Below are 19,090 nucleotides of genomic sequence, written 5' to 3'. Positions count from 1 at the left end.
GTCCAACGACTCCCATCTGGGAGGCCACTGCTGGCTTCCTGCCGATATCAGACGTCTGCCCCCTCAATGCTCCCATAACTGAAGGAAACATTCAAACAGTGGGATAAACGCATCAAAAGATCTCCCCACTTTTCTAGCACATACTCTCCGTTAACACCACTAGTAGAAAATACCCTGTTCCCACTTCACTCTCTTTTACATATAAGACAATCCCACCATGATAGAAATGGTCCCGACACACACTACATCACAATGGCAAACCGAAACCACACAATGAAATAGTTACCTTACTCGGACCCCGGTTCAATAGTTGGTTTATGTACTTGCAATTAACACATTACCTGCAGACGCATCCCTATTAAAAAAAAAAAAAAACTAACCCGCCCTTTGAAAACGTGTATACACACTTTCCCCAATAAAAGTATACTATCGCTTATACATCAACAGATCCTTTCATCCTATGCTTCTACTCTACCATCTTACGTTAAAAAGTGGGAAATTTAAATAGGTGACTCCTGCACAAAGAATGGCTGCATATCTTTGCCAGCATGAGCAAGTACTCATTTTATCTCAACGCTAGAGTGAACCTGAAGCTTCTAAGCAGATGGTACTACACACCACACCGCTTACACCAGTTATTCCCTGGCACACTTGCCGAGTGCTGGAGAGGCAGTTCAGATTTAGGTACCCCCACTCATATATGGTGGTCCTGCCCCATAGCTGAAAATTTCGTGAAACTGATCACCATTGAAATCACACGTGTTCTAGATATTCCTCTCCCCTTCACAATATGGACCTTCCTCTTTAACTCTCTCCCAAAAATCAAATGCAAACTTAGATCCACACTACTAACAATTATGATCAACACTGCCAAGAGACTAATTCCCTTAAAATTGGAAGAAAACAGAACTCCCAAATATCTGTTTGGAGCAACCTGGTATCTCACACTTAATTTAGAAAAATACCACTACACTCATACAAAATGCACAGAGGACTATTATTCAATATGCTTCATATGGGAAGAGGACCTACAAGCCCGATTACGCACTAACTGAACCTTTGTTTCAGTAATTTAGAGCACCCATTTACCTATATCATATTTCCCTGCCGTAACACCCCACGGAATAGATTGTCTCGCATTAGTATACACCTATTCACCCCTATATACACTCTGGTACACACATGTGCATAAAAATAAATCAACTGTACTTATTTGAAGCAAACCTGTGACTGATGCACGTTTAGTTAATTTTCTGCAAGATGCTACATGTAGTTATACTAAAATTCACTTGTGTTTTTTGTTTATAGTTGATTGTAAACCAGTTACTGATGTTAAAGAGCTGCCAGAAATAGAGATTTTGGACTGAGGGGGACCCTGTCCCGCTTGTACAAGACATAGAGTCTTTGCAACGCTCCACTAGTTGCCAATGTGATATAAAAATTTGAATCTTTGTTAAATCTCAGGCGCTCATTTCTGTATATGCAAATTGTATATTGACCAGCTAACTGTTCACTAAATGTTTCAATAAAGCTCTTTGGGGGGGGGAGCTAAACACACCCAGTAACTATCATATACTCCAATCTACATAACCCTATTCTCTGGGAGTATATTAAGCTATACCTTTAGTAAAAGGGCAGCAACAGCTATTTTTACAGATAGGGAATCTGTGTGTGTACATGAGAATCTAGAGATCAGTAACTATTGCATTACTACTAAAATATCAGTGTAAACATAAGCTGGTTATAGGACAAAAGTAAGAAATGGGAAGTAGTGTGGTATACATCTGCAACATGGGGATCAACATGTGTGTGCTCATACTTATCTAGGAGTTAACTCAGGTATACCACATTTAGGAGCCCTGAATGAAACATAGGAAATGGATATATGATATAACAACCTGCCTGCACCTCTTTAAAATCGACAAAGCCTGAAATGTGGGGCAGGAGGAAATGGTAGGGAGTATTACTCAATGGCCATTTGTGGATTCAAAATAAAGGTAGAGCATTTCAGGGGCCAATAAATGTAACAGACTAAATAGCTAAGATGATCAGTATTGGCTGCATTATAGCACCATAAATTGGGGAACCCCTATTGACATTAATGGGCATAGGCAGTACCATCCTTGCCATACCAAGATCCAGAGATCAGGATCCTTTATATAGCCTAGCAGCTGATGAGAAATCAAGGGGCAGTAATCATTTAACCAATTCTTATTTCAAAGTTGCTGTCTGAAAGCTATCTACTTATTACTAATACAAAGTATGAAAAACAGAACACACAATGTGAACAAATGTAACTTGCAGTGAAAGAGCAAAAGCTAACAGTGATTCGAGTTTTTGCAAACTTTCAGTACCCATTATGGAGCATATGCATATTTATATTGTTAAGTGTATTGCAACATGTCAGCGGTGCTCAGAATATGGGGCTACATCGAACAAGTTTATAAGAATGACTAGTGCCTTACTTAGAGTCTCAGGCAATTAATATGTATAGAGGACAATAACACACAAATTCTAAAGCTATTACAAAAAGAGCTAAACTAACACAAATAAAACCTTATATAGCAAGTTATAAGCCTTTTTATGTGATTATATGGCACATAGAAATATATCTTTGTTTTAGCCAAAACCGCAGCGGTTCTGTCTCTTTACCGACTCCTGTATTAGTCGGTCAATTGTACAGTAGAAAGGGTAACAGTGTAACAACCAACGCAGTACTCCGGGATCTGTAGTGCTTGGAGATAGTCTCTTGGATCCAACGTCCGTCTTCCCCCTCAGCAACATCAGGGCAGCAAAGTTGTGAAATTCCCTTCAAATATATCCCACACTCAGATGAGGGGTATCGTGTCTGGCGTAATAGATTCCCCGATGCTGTGACCTCCTTTGTAAGGGAAATATCAGCGCTTAGGGCTTCCTCTGTTTTTGACTCCACTGCTATGTCTCCCAACACTAGGGAACTTATGTCAGATGATCGTTGGAGCCGGTAGTTCAGCACAGGCTTGATTAAGAGAGTGCCCTCATTCTCTGCAGTCATAATTGCAGGCTTGGCGTCGATTTCAGCACCCTGTCCAGTGTAAGTATTGTCAACTGCATATTCTGGTGGGAATAAGGAGGATAACATGGATGCGAGGTGCTCTTTTAGACTACGAAAATGCCAGTCTATAAGTTGTTGGGTACATTGTTCCCAGGCTGCTAATGCCTCCATATTGATGACACCGCTGAAGTTTGAATGTCTGTATCTTGATTAGGTAGCTTCAGTATATATTTATTTTAGGATAGCCGATATAGTCCCAGATCCTCTTCTAGTTACACTGTGTTGAAGACAGAGTTTTGAGCCAAGAATCTTAGCAGAGGGAGGGTATGGTAGAATGGCGAAATTTACCACATGGCATTATTGAGAGGTGTATGCCGGCTGCACATTCTCAAATTAAGGCATCCCTTTATCCCCCAGTGGATTAAGAGTGTCTCTAAAGTTCTTTTAGTGTAGTAGTAGAGATTTAGATCTTATATTGATGATTTAGCCCAGGATTATATTAGGAACTCCACAGAAACACGCCTGGATGCTGCGATAGCTGGCTCCGCCCCCCAGTTCTTACATTTCTGTGTGGCTTGTTTGGGGTAATTTAGCTCACCTCAGCAGAAATAGGACTATTGTACCTTAAGTGGGTGAGACTCTGACAGAGGAAGAGTCTCAGGCACAAAGGCAACCCTTCATTGGTTTTAAATTGGCTTTCATAAACCAAAAAGTGTATAATTATATACGTATAAATTGTGGCCGGACATTTGGCCGAAACACAAGTGGCTGTCAGATAACAGTCCGGCCCACGAGATAGATAGATTTGATAGATAGATACATTTGATAGATACGATAGATTTGATAGATAAATAATTTCCCAGACAGAGAATTACAAGACGTGCCGTCTGGGACCCATGGTAAGGTTCCCAGAGGTAGTTGCAGCGCCCGAGGCTCTGATTAGAACAGAGCACTCTGGAACGTATCTGCCCTCGGCCGAAATCGGAACATTCTTTAGCTTTCTGTCCGTCGGCCAAATGTCCGTCGGCATTTTGTCAGAGCACCGTATAAATACAGTGCGTGTCTATAAAACAATATTGTTTGAGGGTGTAAGTCTTGGTGAGTTGACCCCTGCAACAAACCATTGCTGCAGCACTGCTGCTGGGCATGTCTATTTTTTCAAGCCTCATTTTACTGCCACCAAATCTTTGTAATCTTAAACCACCACTTACTTTGTCATTATAATCATATCAGAATCTTTGAACTTCCGATTTTTGTTTTCCAAGAAAGCTTTTGCTGATTCTTCAGTGTCAAATACTACAAAAATTGATCCCTGAAAAACACATACAATTTGTCTCAGGGAAAGAAATAGTAAGGTAGATTGTACAATTAATTATAAAATCCAGTGCAGCATATTACCTTAAATACTTTCTGAAGTGTTCGTCTCATCTGGATATTCTCAATTGAAACACCCGTTTCAAGCCATGTTTTTACGTCATCTAGTGAAGTGTCTGTTGGAAAGCCTTTCTGTGAAATGCGATAGAAAAATGTCAACATAAAAAGGAGTTACAAACTATCTGCAGTAGTTCTGCTTTGATATGTGGTTAAAAAGGAACATGAAACCCAAAAAGTTCTTCATAATTCAGACAAAGCATGCAATTTTAATACAACTTTCCAATTTGCCTCTTAGAATCTTTTGTTGCAAAGCAAAACTAGGTACGCTCAGGAACTAAGAACTAGCTGCACATATATGCTTTGTCATTGGCTTACAGATGTTTAGCTGGCTCCCATTAGTGCATTGCTGCTCCTTCAAAGGGTACCAAGATAATATAGCAAAATTGATAATAGAATTAAAATTAGAACTTTGTTTTAAAATATATGCTCTGAATCATGAAAAACAAAAAATGTTCCATATCCCTTTAAGGCTGATTTAAAGGGACATAATACCCATATGCTAAATCACTTGAAACCGATTCAGTATAACTGTAAAAAGAGGACAGGAAAATATCACCTGAGCATCTCTATGTAAAAAAAGGAAGATATTTTACCTCACAACTTCCTCAGCTCAGCAGAGTAAGTTCTGTGTAAAAAAAATTATACTTCAGTTACTGCTCAGCTGCAAGAAATGAACAGCAGCTAATCGGCATCAGCAGTGCTAAGGTCATGAACTCTAACTGATCTCATGAGATTTCATAGTAAAATCATTAAACTGAATAGGGAAAAAACGTGTGCACAAGGCTTACTCCCTTGCCTGTCCTGGGACAGACATACTGATTTGCTGCTGAGAAGTCCTTTACAATGGGATGTGGCTACTGAGGCACTTTTGAGGATAGATAGATCTTTTTTACAGAGATATTCAGGTGATATTTCTTAGTCAGCTTTTTACAGCTATGCTGCATCACTTTCAAGTGTTTTAACATTTGGGTATCATGGCCCTTTAAGGAGACAGTGAAGTAAACATTCTTGTATCCTTTATTTAACAGTAATCTAAGTGACCTCAGGGGAGTGCATGTGTCTAGTCATCTGGTAGCAGTGTTTATAGCACTACTATAAATTGCTGCAAACACTGCTGCCATAGAACTAAAGATGTTCACATCCCAAAGCTCAGCCTACCTAGGTTTACTCTTCAACAAAGAACATTTTTTTTTTTTTACTACATGTACATTGGAAAGCTTTTAAAACTGAACGCTCTGAATTAGGAGCTTAATATTGACTTTACTGTCCCTTTAATTCTTGAAGTCTTTCAGGAAAGTTTGAATCAACTTAGGTACCCAGAGTTACATGCATCAGTAATGTAATTCTACTGAATTCAAGAACAGCCTCTACGAAATGTGGGCTATCAAGTTCTGCTTTTAGTCAATCATTCTTAACACATTATTATTATTATTATTAGTTATTTGTAGAGCGCCAACAGATTCTGCAGCGCTAGATTGCACAATATAATTAGTTTTCTTTACTCTCCAGATACATTCTAAAATAAGTGTAAATTGCACTTAAAGGGACACATACAACAATTTTTCTATCATAGTTCAGTTGGAGCATACAATTTGAAAAAAAAAAACCCCAGAATTTATGCTTACCTGATAAATTTCTCTCTTTTGCGATGTACCGAGTCCACGGATTCATCCTAACTTGTGGGATATTGTCCTTCCTGACAGGAAGTAGCAAAGAGAGCACCACAGCAGAGCTGTCTATATAGCTCCCGCCTTAACTCCACCCCCCAGTCATTCGACCGAAGGCCAAGGAAGAAAAGGAGAAACTCTAAGGTGCAGAGGTGACTGAAGTTTACATAAAAAAAAAAAAAAAAAAAAAATATATACTATCTGTCTTGAATAGACAGGGCAGGCCGTGGACTCGGTACATGGCAAAAGAAAGAAATTTATCAGGTAAGCATAAATTCTGTTTTCTTTTGCAAGATGTACCGAGTCCACGGATTCATCCTAACTTGTGGGATACCAATACCAAAGCTTTAGGACACGGATGAAGGGAGGGACAAGACAGGAACCTAAACGGAAGGCACCACTGCTTGCAAAACCTCTCTCCCAAAAATAGCCTCCGAAGAAGCAAAAGTATCAAATTTGTAAAATTTGATAAAGGTATGAAGCGAAGATCAAGCCGCAGACTTACAAATCTGTTCAACAGAAGCATCATTTTTAAAAGCCCATGTGGAAGCCACCGCTCTAGTGGAGTGAGCTGTAATTCTTTCAGGAGGCTGCTGTCCAGCAGTCTCATAAACCAAACGGATGATGCTTTTCAGCCAAAAGGAAAGAGGTAGCCGTAGCCATTTGACCTCTACGCTTTCCAGCATAAACAAACAAAGAAGATGATTGGCGAAAATCTTTGGTTGCCTGCAAATAAAACTTCAAGGCACGAACCACGTCCAAGTTGTGCAACAGACGGTCCTTCTTAGAAGAACAATTAGGACACAGAAGGAACAACTATTTCCTGATTGATATTCCTGTTCGAAACAACCTTAGGGAGGAACCCAGGTTTGGTACGCAAAACCACCTTATCAGCATGGAAAACAAGTTAAGGCGAGTCACATTGTAATGCTGATAGTTCAGAAACTCTTCGAGCTGAAGAGATAGCAACTAGAAACAGAACTTTCCAAGATAGAAGCTTAATATCTATGGAATGCATGGGTTCAAACGGAACCCCCTGAAGAACTTTAAAAACTAAAATGAGACTCCATGGCGGAGCAACAGGTTTAAACACAGGCTTAATTCTAACTAAAGCCTGACAAAAAGCCCGAACGTCTGGGACATCTGCCAGACGCTTGTGCAACAGGACAAAGCAGATATCTGTCCCTTTAAGGAACTAACGGACAATCCCTTATCCAATCCTTCTTGGAGAAAAGACAAAATCCTAGGAATCCTGATCTTACTCCATGAGTAGCCTTTGGATTCGCACCAAAAAAGATATTTACGCCATATATTATGATAGATCTTCCTGGTGACAGGATTTCAAGCCTGAATCAAGGTATCTATGACCAACTCAGAGAAACCCCGCTTTGATAAAATCAAGCGTTCAATCTCCAAGCAGTCAGTTGCAGAAAAATTAGATTTGGATGCTTGAATGGACCTTGAATCAAAAAGGTCCCGTCTCAGTGGCAGAGATGACAAGTCCACCAGGTCTGCATACCAAGTCCTGCGTGGCCACGCAAGCGCTATCAAAATCACCAAAGCTCTCTCCTCTTTGCTTCTGGCAATCAGATGCGGAAGGAGAGGGAATGGTGGAAACACATAAGCCAGGTTGAACGACCAGGGTACTGCTAGAGCATCCATCAGTACTGCCTGAGGATCCCTTGACCTGGATCTGTAACGAGGAAGTTTGGCGTTCTGATGAGACGCCATCAGATCCAATTCTGGTGTGCCCCATAGCTGAACCAGTTGAGCAAACACCTCCGGATGGAGCTCCCACTCCCCAGGATGAAAAGTCTGACGACTTAGAAAATCTGCCTCCCAGTTCTCTACCCCTGGGATATAGATAACTGATAGATGGCAAGAGTGAGTCTCTGCCCATCGGATTATCCTGGAAACTTCTATCATCACCAAGGAACTCCTTGTTCCCCCCTGATGATTGATATAAGCTACAGTCATGATGTTGTCCGACTGAAACCTGATGAATCCGGCCGAAGCCAGCTGAGGCCACGCCTGAAGAGCATTGAATATCGCTCTTAATTCCAGAATATTTATAGGTAGGAGGGCCTCCTCCCGAGTCCACAAACCCTGTGCTTTCAGGGAATTCCAGACTGCACCTCAGCCCAGTAGGCCGGCGTCCGTCGTCACAATAACCCACGCTGGCCTGCGGAAACACATTCCCCTGGACAGGTGATCCTGTGACAACCACCAAAGAAGAGAGAGTCTCTGGTCTCTTGATCCAGATTTATCCGAGGAGATAAATCTGCATAACCCCCATTCCACTGTTTGAGCATGCATAGTTGCAGTGGTCTGAGATGCAAGCGAGCAAACGGAACTATGTCCATTGCCGCTACCATAAGTCCGATTACCTCCATACACTGAGCCACTGACGGCCGAGGAATGGAATGAAGAGCTCGGTGTGAGACTTGGCAAGTTGGAAAGTCGACGCTTGAATTAAGATGTCGTCTAGATAAGGCGCCACTGTTATGCCCCTCGGCCTTAGGACCGCCAGAAGGGACCCTAGCACCATTGTGAAGATTTTTGGCACCGTGGCCAACCCGAAGGGAAGAGCCACAAACTGGTAATGCCTGTTCAGAAAGGCAAACCTGAGGAACTGGTTATAATCTTTGTGGATAGGAATGTGTAGATACGCATCCTTTAGATCCACGGTAGTCATATATTGACCCTCCTGTATCATTGGTAAAATAGTCCGAATGGTCTCCATCTTGAAGGATGGAACTCTAAGGAATTGGTTTAGGATCTTGAGATCTAGAATTGGTCTGAAGGTTCTCTCTTTTTTGGGAACCACAAACATATTGGAGTAGAAACCTTGCCCCTGTTCTATTTTCGGAACTGGGCAGATCACTCCCATGGTAAAAAGGTCTTCTACACAGCGTAAGAACGCCTCTTTTTGTCTGGTTTACAGACAATTGAGAAAGATGGAACCTCCCCATTGGAGGAGAATCTTTGAAATCTAGGAGACACCCCTGGGTTACAATTTATACGGCCCAGGAGTCCTGAACGTCTCTTGCCCAGGCCTGAGCAAAGAGAGAAAGTCTGCCCCCTACTTGATCCGGTCCCAGATCGGGCGCTACCCCTTCATGCTGTCTTAGTGGCAGTAGCAGGCTTTTTGGCCTGTTTACCCTTGTTCCAAGCCTGGTTAGGTCTCCAGGTTGGCTTGGATTGAGCAAAGTTCCCCTTTTGCTTTGCAGCAGGGGAAGAGGAAGCAGGACCACCCTTGAAGTTTCGAAAGGAACGAAAATTATTTTGTTTGGTCCTTGTCTTATTTGACTTATCACTGGAGGGAAGGGTCATGCCCTCCCTCAAGATGTCTGAAATGATCTTTCAGCCTGCTTAGAGCCAGCAAAGAGAATGACTGGGGGTGGAGTTAAGGGGGGAGCTATATAGACAGCTCTGCTGTGGTGCTCTCTTTGCTACTTCCTGTCAGGAAGGACAATATCCCACAAGTTAGGATGAATCCGTGGACTCGGTACATCTTGCAAAAAAAAAAAAAAAAAGCCACCAATCAGCAGCCATCTCCAAGTAGTGCATTGCTACTACTAAGCCTACCTATATATGTTTTTTAACATAGGATGCCAATAGAGCAAAGCAAATTAAAGGGACAGTCTAGGCCAAAAAAAACTCATGATTCAGATAGAGCATGTCATTTTAAACAATTTTCCAATTTACTTTTATCACCAATTTTGCTTTGTTCTTTTGGTATTCTTAGTTGAAAGCTTAACCTAGGAGGTTCATATGCTAATTTCTTAGACCTTGAAGGCCACCTCTTTTCAGAATGCATTTCAGTTTTTCACCACTAGAGGGTGTTAGTTCATGCATTTCATATAGATAACACTGTGCTCGTGAAGTTATCTGGGAGCAGGCACTGATTGGCTAAACTGCAAGTCTCTCAAAAGAACTGAAATAAAGGGGCAGTTTGCAGAGGCTTAGATACAAGATAATCACAGAGGTAAAAAGTATATTAATATAATTGTTGGTTATGCAAAACTGGGAAATGGGTAATAAAGGGATTATCTATCTTTTAAAACAATAACAATTCTGGTGTAGACTGTCCCTTTAAATAGGAGTAAACTGGAAAGTGGTTTAAAACTGCATGCCATATCTAAATCATGAAAGTTTAATTTTTACTTTACAGTCCCTTTAAAAAGGACATAAAACAAGTTGGGATAGAGACAGAAAAATAAATATGTACTTTAATTACTTTACTTGCAAATTTACACTGCAGTGCCTCGCCATTAAACCTTGCTTTTAAGTTTCTGAATGTACAGCTCTTACTCGCCCCACACAATGCCTTCTATGGCTGCATTTATATTTACCATTGATTTGGTAGAATGCAGACTAAAACTCATCTTCTGGAGCATGCCTAGAAGCAAATAAGCTTCTGTTGGAATACAATGCCTGTGTTTCTGATGCTAAACACTGATAAGGGAGTGGATCGGACTACTCCAGACAGAATGGCTATGTAAGTAATTTTGCTTATTTTTTTTTAAATACTTGCCAGTTTTTTTAATGCAAACTATTTTAGTTAAAGGGACAGTAAACCTCAAAAATAATGTCATAATTCTGCACATAGCCAAGGCTCAGAGGTGAAAACCAACAACCTTGTCTCATTAATACAGATAGGTATTTAAAAGTGACAAACCCTTTATGATGGTAATATAAAAATGATAAAGTTACATATACACACACTCTGCAATATACTTTTAGTCCAATTTATAACAGGAACTGAAAAGCTCACAATTCAAAAATGAAGTACAGAACACTGTTATATTTATAACTGACCCTAATTGGCCACAACAAAGAAGGTAACCTAAGTTACAACATGGCAGCTCCTATTGTTCTATAGACCATAAAACTTTACACTTATTTTGTCAATATGTAAACAGCTAATGAAACTTTAAAGAAAAAAAAAACAACACATCTACATGTTATTCTCAGACTAAATAATCTGAACATCGCCATGTAAAAAAGGAAGATATTTTTACCTCAAATTTTCTTCAGCTCACCAGTGTAATGGCTTTGCCTTTGCTGAGATTTCATATTACTTACTTTAACTGAATAGGAAAACAACATGACTGTGCCTGCACATGACAGATGCACACTCAATAGCTTGTTCAGACACAAGCATCCTGGCTGTCCTGCTTTACAGTGGGCGGTGAATAATTGTAAAAAAAGGAAGATATTTTACCTCAATATATCAGAGATGTTCAGGTGATATTTTCTAGTCAGCTTTTTACAGCTATGCTGCAACACTTTCATGTGCTTCAATATTTGGGTATAATGTCCCTTTAAGACATTGCATACCTTACCAACCATGCATCCTTAATGGCTGCTACTACTATCCCCCCAAAAAGTTGCACATCAGAGTTGGTCAAAATTTCTATTTAACTGTAGCTTACTATACTAAAGAGATAAAATATGAACAGGATTCTATAAAAGTATCACTTCATACAATTAATCAAACTAATAGTTACCCCTTTTAATACAGATTCATGCATTTAAAGTCATGGTCAACTTTACTCATCTGCTCTGTATTAAACCGTTTAGAAATAAAAGTTTACCTTCATTCATGATTATTATTATTTTTTTTAAGTGCATGTTCTACTGCTGTTGCCTGCTAATCTTAGTCTCCGTTCCTCCGCCCATATCAGATTCTACATTTTTTGTGTGACTTTTTCTAAACAAGAAAGTAGTAATGCAACTATTAAGGCATTCTGCACTGTAGATAATACGCCCCCTTGCTGTACATATTTCTGAACATCCTGTACAAGTCTGTGCTCGATCATGTGTTACACATGTGCAATAAGCATCTAAGGGAATTCCTTGTGAAGTGTGAAATAAAAACATAGATCACACTATAAAAGTAATAAAACATAAATCAGAAGCGCCCTGTATAAAGTTTCATAGATAGTCAAAGGATACAAGACTGATGCGATAGCCCTGGAAAGGTGTAGATCGGTAGTCAGTCGCTGCCACTCATGGAACACAGCACTGGATGCTGGATGGTGGTAAGCAAGACAAAAAACGGATAGGAGGCGCAGACTCCTAAGTGCAGTAATAAAAGCAGCAAAGGATTTGTTAAAACACAAATGCACACACACGGAGAACCCAGAGTAACCTCTCACAATTTCTCAGACCGTCCAAGGTACTTGGGGATAGAAGATGGAAGATAGTCCTCCTGTGTCTCCAGACCAGTGGGTTTGTTAGAATCCCAAAAAAAACATGCCACACACCGAGCTGTCTTGACGCCACACCAAGCAGCTGATCCTTGAGCTGGTTTACTTTGGAGCGGCAAGCTCTGCTTGTAGAGGTTTGTTTGGATTCTAACAAACCCACTGGTCTGGAGACACAGGAGGACTATCTTCCAATCTGCTATCACCAAGTACCTTGAATGGTCCGAGAAATTGCAAACGGTTACTCTGGGTTCTTCGTGTGGACTCTGCTGTGGGATATGCTTTGATGTTTAAAGTGAATGTAAATTTTGATGCTAAAGTGCCCGGTTTTTAAAACTTCGATTAAAAACAGGGGCACTTTAATTCATAAAAATTTTCATTTCACTCCTGTTGTGAAAAAAAACTTACCTTTTAATCTTCACAGCAGCTCCAGCTTCCTCCACCTGTTTCAAAGCCTCTTCCTGGGTCTAAAATGAGGCATCGGCTTCCTCCAATCACAGCAATGAATCAGACACTGAATCCCCCGGGGGGGAAGCTGTGATTGGAGAATGACCTATCAATCATTTCTGACATCAGAAATGGCTTGTGAGACTGGAGAAAGCTGGAGCTGCTGTGAAGTTTAAAAGGTAAGTTTTTTGTCACAACAGGAGTGAAATGTAAATTTTTATGAATTAAAGTGCCCCTGTTTTTAATCAAAGTTTTAAAAACCGGGCACTTTAGCATCAAAATTTACATTCACTTTAACATACCTCATTCGTTTGAAGTTGTAAAGTGTGAGTGCACATTTGTGTTTTAATAAATCCTTTGCTTTTACTTCTACACTTAGAATCTGCGCCTCTGTTTTTTGTTTTGCCAAGGGAATTCCTGGACTTGTTCGCAAACAGCGTTTCCCGCAACTATTGAAGCAGGTGTTTTTTGTTTTTAAATCGTAAAACATAACATGATCATTATAATTGAGGATAATGTGTAGGTGCTTGATTTTTTTAATAAAAACATACAAACTAGTATATAATTAGTTACAATTGCAGCAAATGGGTAAAGAAACACCGCTCTCGCGATTCATTGTTTATATTGGACCAAAGAGCGGAGATTTGCGCACGCACACTTTATTACTCAATGTGCCTGGATGTCTATGTAGGGAGAGGGTGGGACTGCTCTCAACGTCTGTGTGTCTAGATCTGGAAATGCAATGGGGGCAGAGGGAAGCACAGTAAGCAGGATATTCTAAAATATAATAAAAAGTTAGCGATTTTAATATATGGGACATCGGCTATCTAAATAAATATTGAAGGCTCAACTTTATCATCACTTTAAAAAGGTAATTAAAAGGTAAGTGATTATCACATATAGTAAGTCTTAATATTAGATATGATGAGACAAAGTAATTAAAAGGATGCAAATTTAATCCGCTGTACATCTTTGCCTCCAAGTATATTAGGCGATTATCCACAGAAATCAGCATGGTGTTTTCATTGGAGCCAGGAACAGATATGCACAAAAGGTTCACGACTATTTTTTTTTCTCTCACTAAAATAAATTGCAATCATGACATGTTCTCTGCTTTCAATTTTTTTGATTTGGAAAGAATATATATGGACTCTGAAAAGAGACCACAAAATTCAAAAAACACAGGCGCTAAAACAGGCAATAAAAACGTAATTTTTAAACCATACAGTGCAGTATATATATATGCGTGCAAATAACGACACCCAGTGCGGACTGAAACAACAAGAGATGTGTGAACAAAAAAAGTGTATAAAATATATGTTTAATTACATAAGTGAAAAATGAAAATATTTACACATATAAAGGCGCTGATCAGGCGCAATATTGAAGTGTAGTATACATATTAGCAATAATGTGATACAAAACAATAAATAATAGAACAACGTGAGAGGTTTAGTTTTTCCCAGTATGAGATTCGATGCGATGATTTTTCCAAATGGCCCAGACTTTGAAGAAAGGTTTGTGTCTTCAATGGGAGGCTGGAACGAGATGAGGAAGACCAATAAACGACAGAAAAGGCAACAAAATAAGGTTTTCACTTACACCGGAGGTCGGTGGTTGAATCCTGCATGTTCCTTTTCGTGGCGTAAGATTCCAAACCGCAGCGGGCAGCAAAAGTAAATCCAGCAGAATATGCAAACACCTTTGCACAGGTAGCTGGAAAAAATGCACCTACGGAGGCCGGAGAAAGACAAAAATAGAGCAACGCGTTTCAACCCGTAAACCGGGTCTTTTTCAAGCTCCCAACAGATAGATAAGTGTGTCATATATAGCCGATAAAATTAGGCTATTGGCTCAATTGCATCAGTGGGCGTATCTATTCCAACATAGTTTGCCAGCCATAATGTTTATGTATCACAGTTCACTCGATCCTTTAACATATATTGTGTCAAAGAACAACTGATATTATGTCAGAGAACAACTACATGTGTGCATATATGCCTCTATTTATGAAGCACAACTTTAGTTGTATCCATTCCGCACGGAGGTCGTTATAACCATATATAGAAAATGTAAAAAGCTACTTATAAAAATTCAAATATAATTTATTCAGAGAGTCGAAATAAAAATGTATATAAAAAAAATGAATTTAAGGAATATAAAAGATATATAGAAAAAGGTATTTGTAAAAAAATTTTTTAAAAATATAAAAAAAAAAAAATATAAAAAATATAAAAATATGCATATATTGGTGACAATCAGAAAAGTGTATCTTGAGGAAGAACAGCAAATAACCCTGGAAAGATACATTGAAAATTTAAAGTAAAAAAATAGAAACTATGTATATAAGCTGATTATATAGAATAGGAGGTCAATCTTTTAGGAAACAGCCAATGTCAAAATCAACATTCAGACCTAGTGGATGTAACGTTTTTAGATCAAAAATCCATTTACTTTCTCTTTTTAAAAGATCATTATTTATATTTCCTCCTCTCCATTTCTTTTTGACTTTTTCTATTCCAAGATAAGAGAATTGACTTAGATTTCCATTATTACACATACCAAAATGTTTAGCAATCGGTAGGTCTTTATTTCTTTTTAATGTAAAATTTTCTATGGACCACATATGTTCTCTGATACGCGTACGTAGGGGTCTGGAGGTCTCACCTGTATATTGTAGACCACATTTGCACTGAATGATGTAAATAATATTGCTATCTGAGCATCTAATAAGATCTTTTATCTTGTATGATTTTCCTGTTACATTTGATTTAAATTCTCTACATTTAATTGAGTGTTCACAAGACTTACAGGTTAAACAGGGATAAAAGCCTAAAAGACTATTGCCCATTATGTCCAATTGATTAACACCGTTTGTAGGACTATTGCTGTTATGTGTTGGTGCCAAAATGGTCTTAAGATTTTTCACTTTTTTGTACACTACTTGTGGTCTTGGTGGAAGACTAGGACCTAATATTTCGTCATTTTTAAGTAACTTCCAGTGCTTGTTCAAAATCTTTTCTAATAAATATTTATTTTGGCTATAATTTGTAATGAAGGGAATAAATATCTGCTCAGTCCCTTCCATATCTTTCTTGGCAGTGTATTTGGTTTGTTTAGATTTGGCGATTAATAGGGAATTTCTATCAACTAATCGAACCTCGTTGAGAGTTTTTTCTATCTCGCTTTCTCTATAACCTCTCTCTATAAATTTTTGTTTTATCAAACTTGACTGATTTTCAAAGTCAGTTGGGTTTGTACAATTTTTACGAATCCTCAAAAATTGCCCTTTGGGGATATTATCTAACCATTTTTTGTGGTGACAGCTAGTATAATGGATGTAACTATTCGCATCCACCTTTTTAAAAAAAGTTCGGGCATTTAATTCATTATTATTAACAAAAATTTCTAAATCAAGAAAGTTAATAGAGGTTTTATCACGTAAGAGTAAATTTGAGATTAATTTCATTAGTGTTCATATCTTCAACAAATTTATCTAGTGATAGACAATCTCCTCGCCAAATGATTAAAATATCGTCAATAGAAAAAACTCTCAACGAGGTTCGATTAGTTGATAGAAATTCCCTATTAATCGCCAAATCTAAACAAACCAAATACACTGCCAAGAAAGATATGGAAGGGACTGAGCAGATATTTATTCCCTTCATTACAAATTATAGCCAAAATAAATATTTATTAGAAAAGATTTTGAACAAGCACTGGAAGTTACTTAACCCCTTAATGACCAGAGCACTTTTCCATTTTCTGTCCGTTTGGGACCAAGGCTATTTTTAAATTTTTGCGGTGTTTGTGTTTAGCTGTAATTTTCTTCTTACTCATTTACTGTACCCACACATATTATATACCGTTTTTCTTGCCATTAAATGGACTTTCTAAAGATACCATTATTTTCATCATATCTTATAATTTACTATAAAAAAAAATGATAAAATATGAGGAAAAATGGAAAAAAAAAAAAAAACACACTTTTTCTAACTTTGACCCCCAAAATCTGTTACATATCTAAAACCACCAAAAAACACCCATGCTAAATAGTTTCTAAATTTTGTCCTGAGTTTAGAAATACCCAATGTTTACATGTTCTTTGCAAGTTATAGGGCCATAAATACAAGTAGCACTTTGCTATTTCCAAACCATTTTTTTCCAAAATTAGCGCTAGTTACATTAGAACACTGATATCTTTCAGGAATCCCTGAATATCCCTTGACATGTATATATTTTTTTTTAGTAGACATCCCAAAGTATTGATCTAGGCCAATTTTGGTATATTTCATACCACCATTTCACCGCCAAATGCGATCAAATACAAAAAATTGTTCACTTTTTCACAAATTTTTTCACAAACTTTAGGTTTCTCACTGAAATCATTTACAAACAGCTTGTGCAATTATGGCATAAATGGTTGTAAATTCTTCTCTGGGATCCCCTTTGTTCAGAAATAGCACACATATATGGCTTTGGCGTTGCTTTTTGGTAATTAGAAGGCCGCTAAATGCCACTGCGCACCACAAGTGTATCATGCCCAGCAGTTAAGGGGTTAATTAGGGAGCTTTTAGGGAGCTTGTAGGGTTAATTTTAGCTTTAGTGTAGCGTAGTAGACAACCCCAAGTATTGATCTAGGCACATTTTGGTATATTTCATGCCACCATTTCACCGCCAAATGCGATCAAATTAAAAAAAAAAACGTAAAATTTTTCACAATTTTAGGTTTCTCACTGAAATCATTTACAAACAGCTTGTGCAATTATGGCACAAATGGTTGTAAATGCTTGTCTGGGATCCCCTTTGTTCAGAAATAGCAGACATATATGACTTTGGCGTTGCTTTCTGGTAATTAGAAGGCCACTAAATCCTGTTGCGCCTCACACGTGTATTATGGCTAGCAGTGAAAGGGTTAATTAGGGAGTTTGTAGTGAGCTTGCAGGGTTAATTTTAGCTTTAGTGTAGAGATCAGCCTCCCATCTGACACATCCCACCCCCTGATCCCTCCCAAACAGCTCCCTTCCCTCCCCCACAATTGTCTCTGCCAGTACTAAAATAAAAGGGTTTTAAAAAAAAAAAATGAATTTTTTTTTTAGCATATTTACATATGCTACTGTGTAGGATCCCCCCCTTAGCCCCCAACACCGATCTCTAACCCTCCCCTCTGCCTTATTGGGGGCCATCTTGGGTACTGGCAGCTGTCGGCCAGTACCCAGTTTACAATAAAAAGTGCTTTTTTTTCTGTAGTGTAGCTTCCCCCCCCCCCCACCCCCCACAGACAAACCCCCACAGACAAACCCCCACCACCTTGCCGATTGTTTTAATTTTAATTTTTTTAATATTTTTTATTTCCCCATTTTCTGCAGTGTAGCGGTTCCCACCCGCTCCCTCCCCGTGCACGCGCCCGCCCCCGCGCGCCCCCAGCCACCCCCGCCCATGATCCCGCCCCCCTTCACATCCACAGGGCCATCGATGGCCGCCACCCGCCTCCCGGTCTGGCTCCCACCCACCAACACAGGGAGCAACCGATCTCCGGTGCAGAGAGGGCCACAGAGTGGCTCTCTCTGCACCGGATGACTTAAAAAGGTTATTGCAGGATGCCTCCATATTGAGGCATCACTGCAATAACCGGAAAGCAGCTGGAAGCGAGCAGGATCGCTTCCAGCTGCTTTCCACACTGAGGACGTGCAGGGTACGTTCTCAGGCATTAACTGCCTTTTTTCTGAGGACGTACCCTGCACGTCCTCAGTCGTTAAGGGGTTAAAAATGACGAAATATTAGGTCCTAGTCTTCCACCAAGACCACAAGTAGTGTACAAAAAAGTGAAAAATCTTAAGACCATTTTGGCACCAACACATAACAGCAATAGTCCTACAAACGGTGTTAATCAATTGGACATAATGGGCAATAGTCTTTTAGGCTTTTATCCCTGTTTAACCTGTAAGTCTTGTGAACACTCAATTAAATGTAGAGAATTTAAATCAAATGTAACAGGAAAATCATACAAGATAAAAGATCTTATTAGATGCTCAGATAGCAATATTATGTACATCATTCAGTGCAAATGTGGTCTACAATATACAGGTGAGACCTCCAGACCCCTACGTACGCGTATCAGAGAACATATGTGGTCCATAGAAAATTTTACATTAAAAAGAAATAAAGACCTACCGATTGCTAAACATTTTGGTATGTGTAATAATGGAAATCTAAGTCAATTCTCTTATCTTGGAATAGAAAAAGTCAAAAAGAAATGGAGAGGAGGAAATATAAATAATGATGTTTTAAAAAGA

The 19,090-nt window shown here is 39.0% G+C and overlaps 1 protein-coding gene across 1 annotated transcript in view; it reads right to left on the bottom strand.

Moving 5' to 3' along the window:
- SSB (small RNA binding exonuclease protection factor La) overlaps positions 1–19,090 on the bottom strand; it is a 37,796-nt gene that overhangs the window by 6,921 nt on the left and 11,785 nt on the right. Inside the window, exons 5-6 of the mRNA XM_053712835.1 lie at positions 4,433–4,540; positions 4,246–4,346 (exon numbers count right to left, since the gene is read on the bottom strand). Of these exons, the coding sequence (XP_053568810.1) occupies positions 4,246–4,346; positions 4,433–4,540 (209 nt within the window). The remainder of the gene's footprint in view (positions 1–4,245; positions 4,347–4,432; positions 4,541–19,090) is intronic.

The sequence above is a fragment of the Bombina bombina genome, chromosome 1 (genome assembly GCF_027579735.1).
Source record: "Bombina bombina isolate aBomBom1 chromosome 1, aBomBom1.pri, whole genome shotgun sequence".
In the NCBI taxonomy this organism is placed as follows: Eukaryota; Metazoa; Chordata; class Amphibia; order Anura; family Bombinatoridae; genus Bombina; species Bombina bombina.
This window is presented reverse-complemented; position numbering and strand designations above follow the sequence as displayed.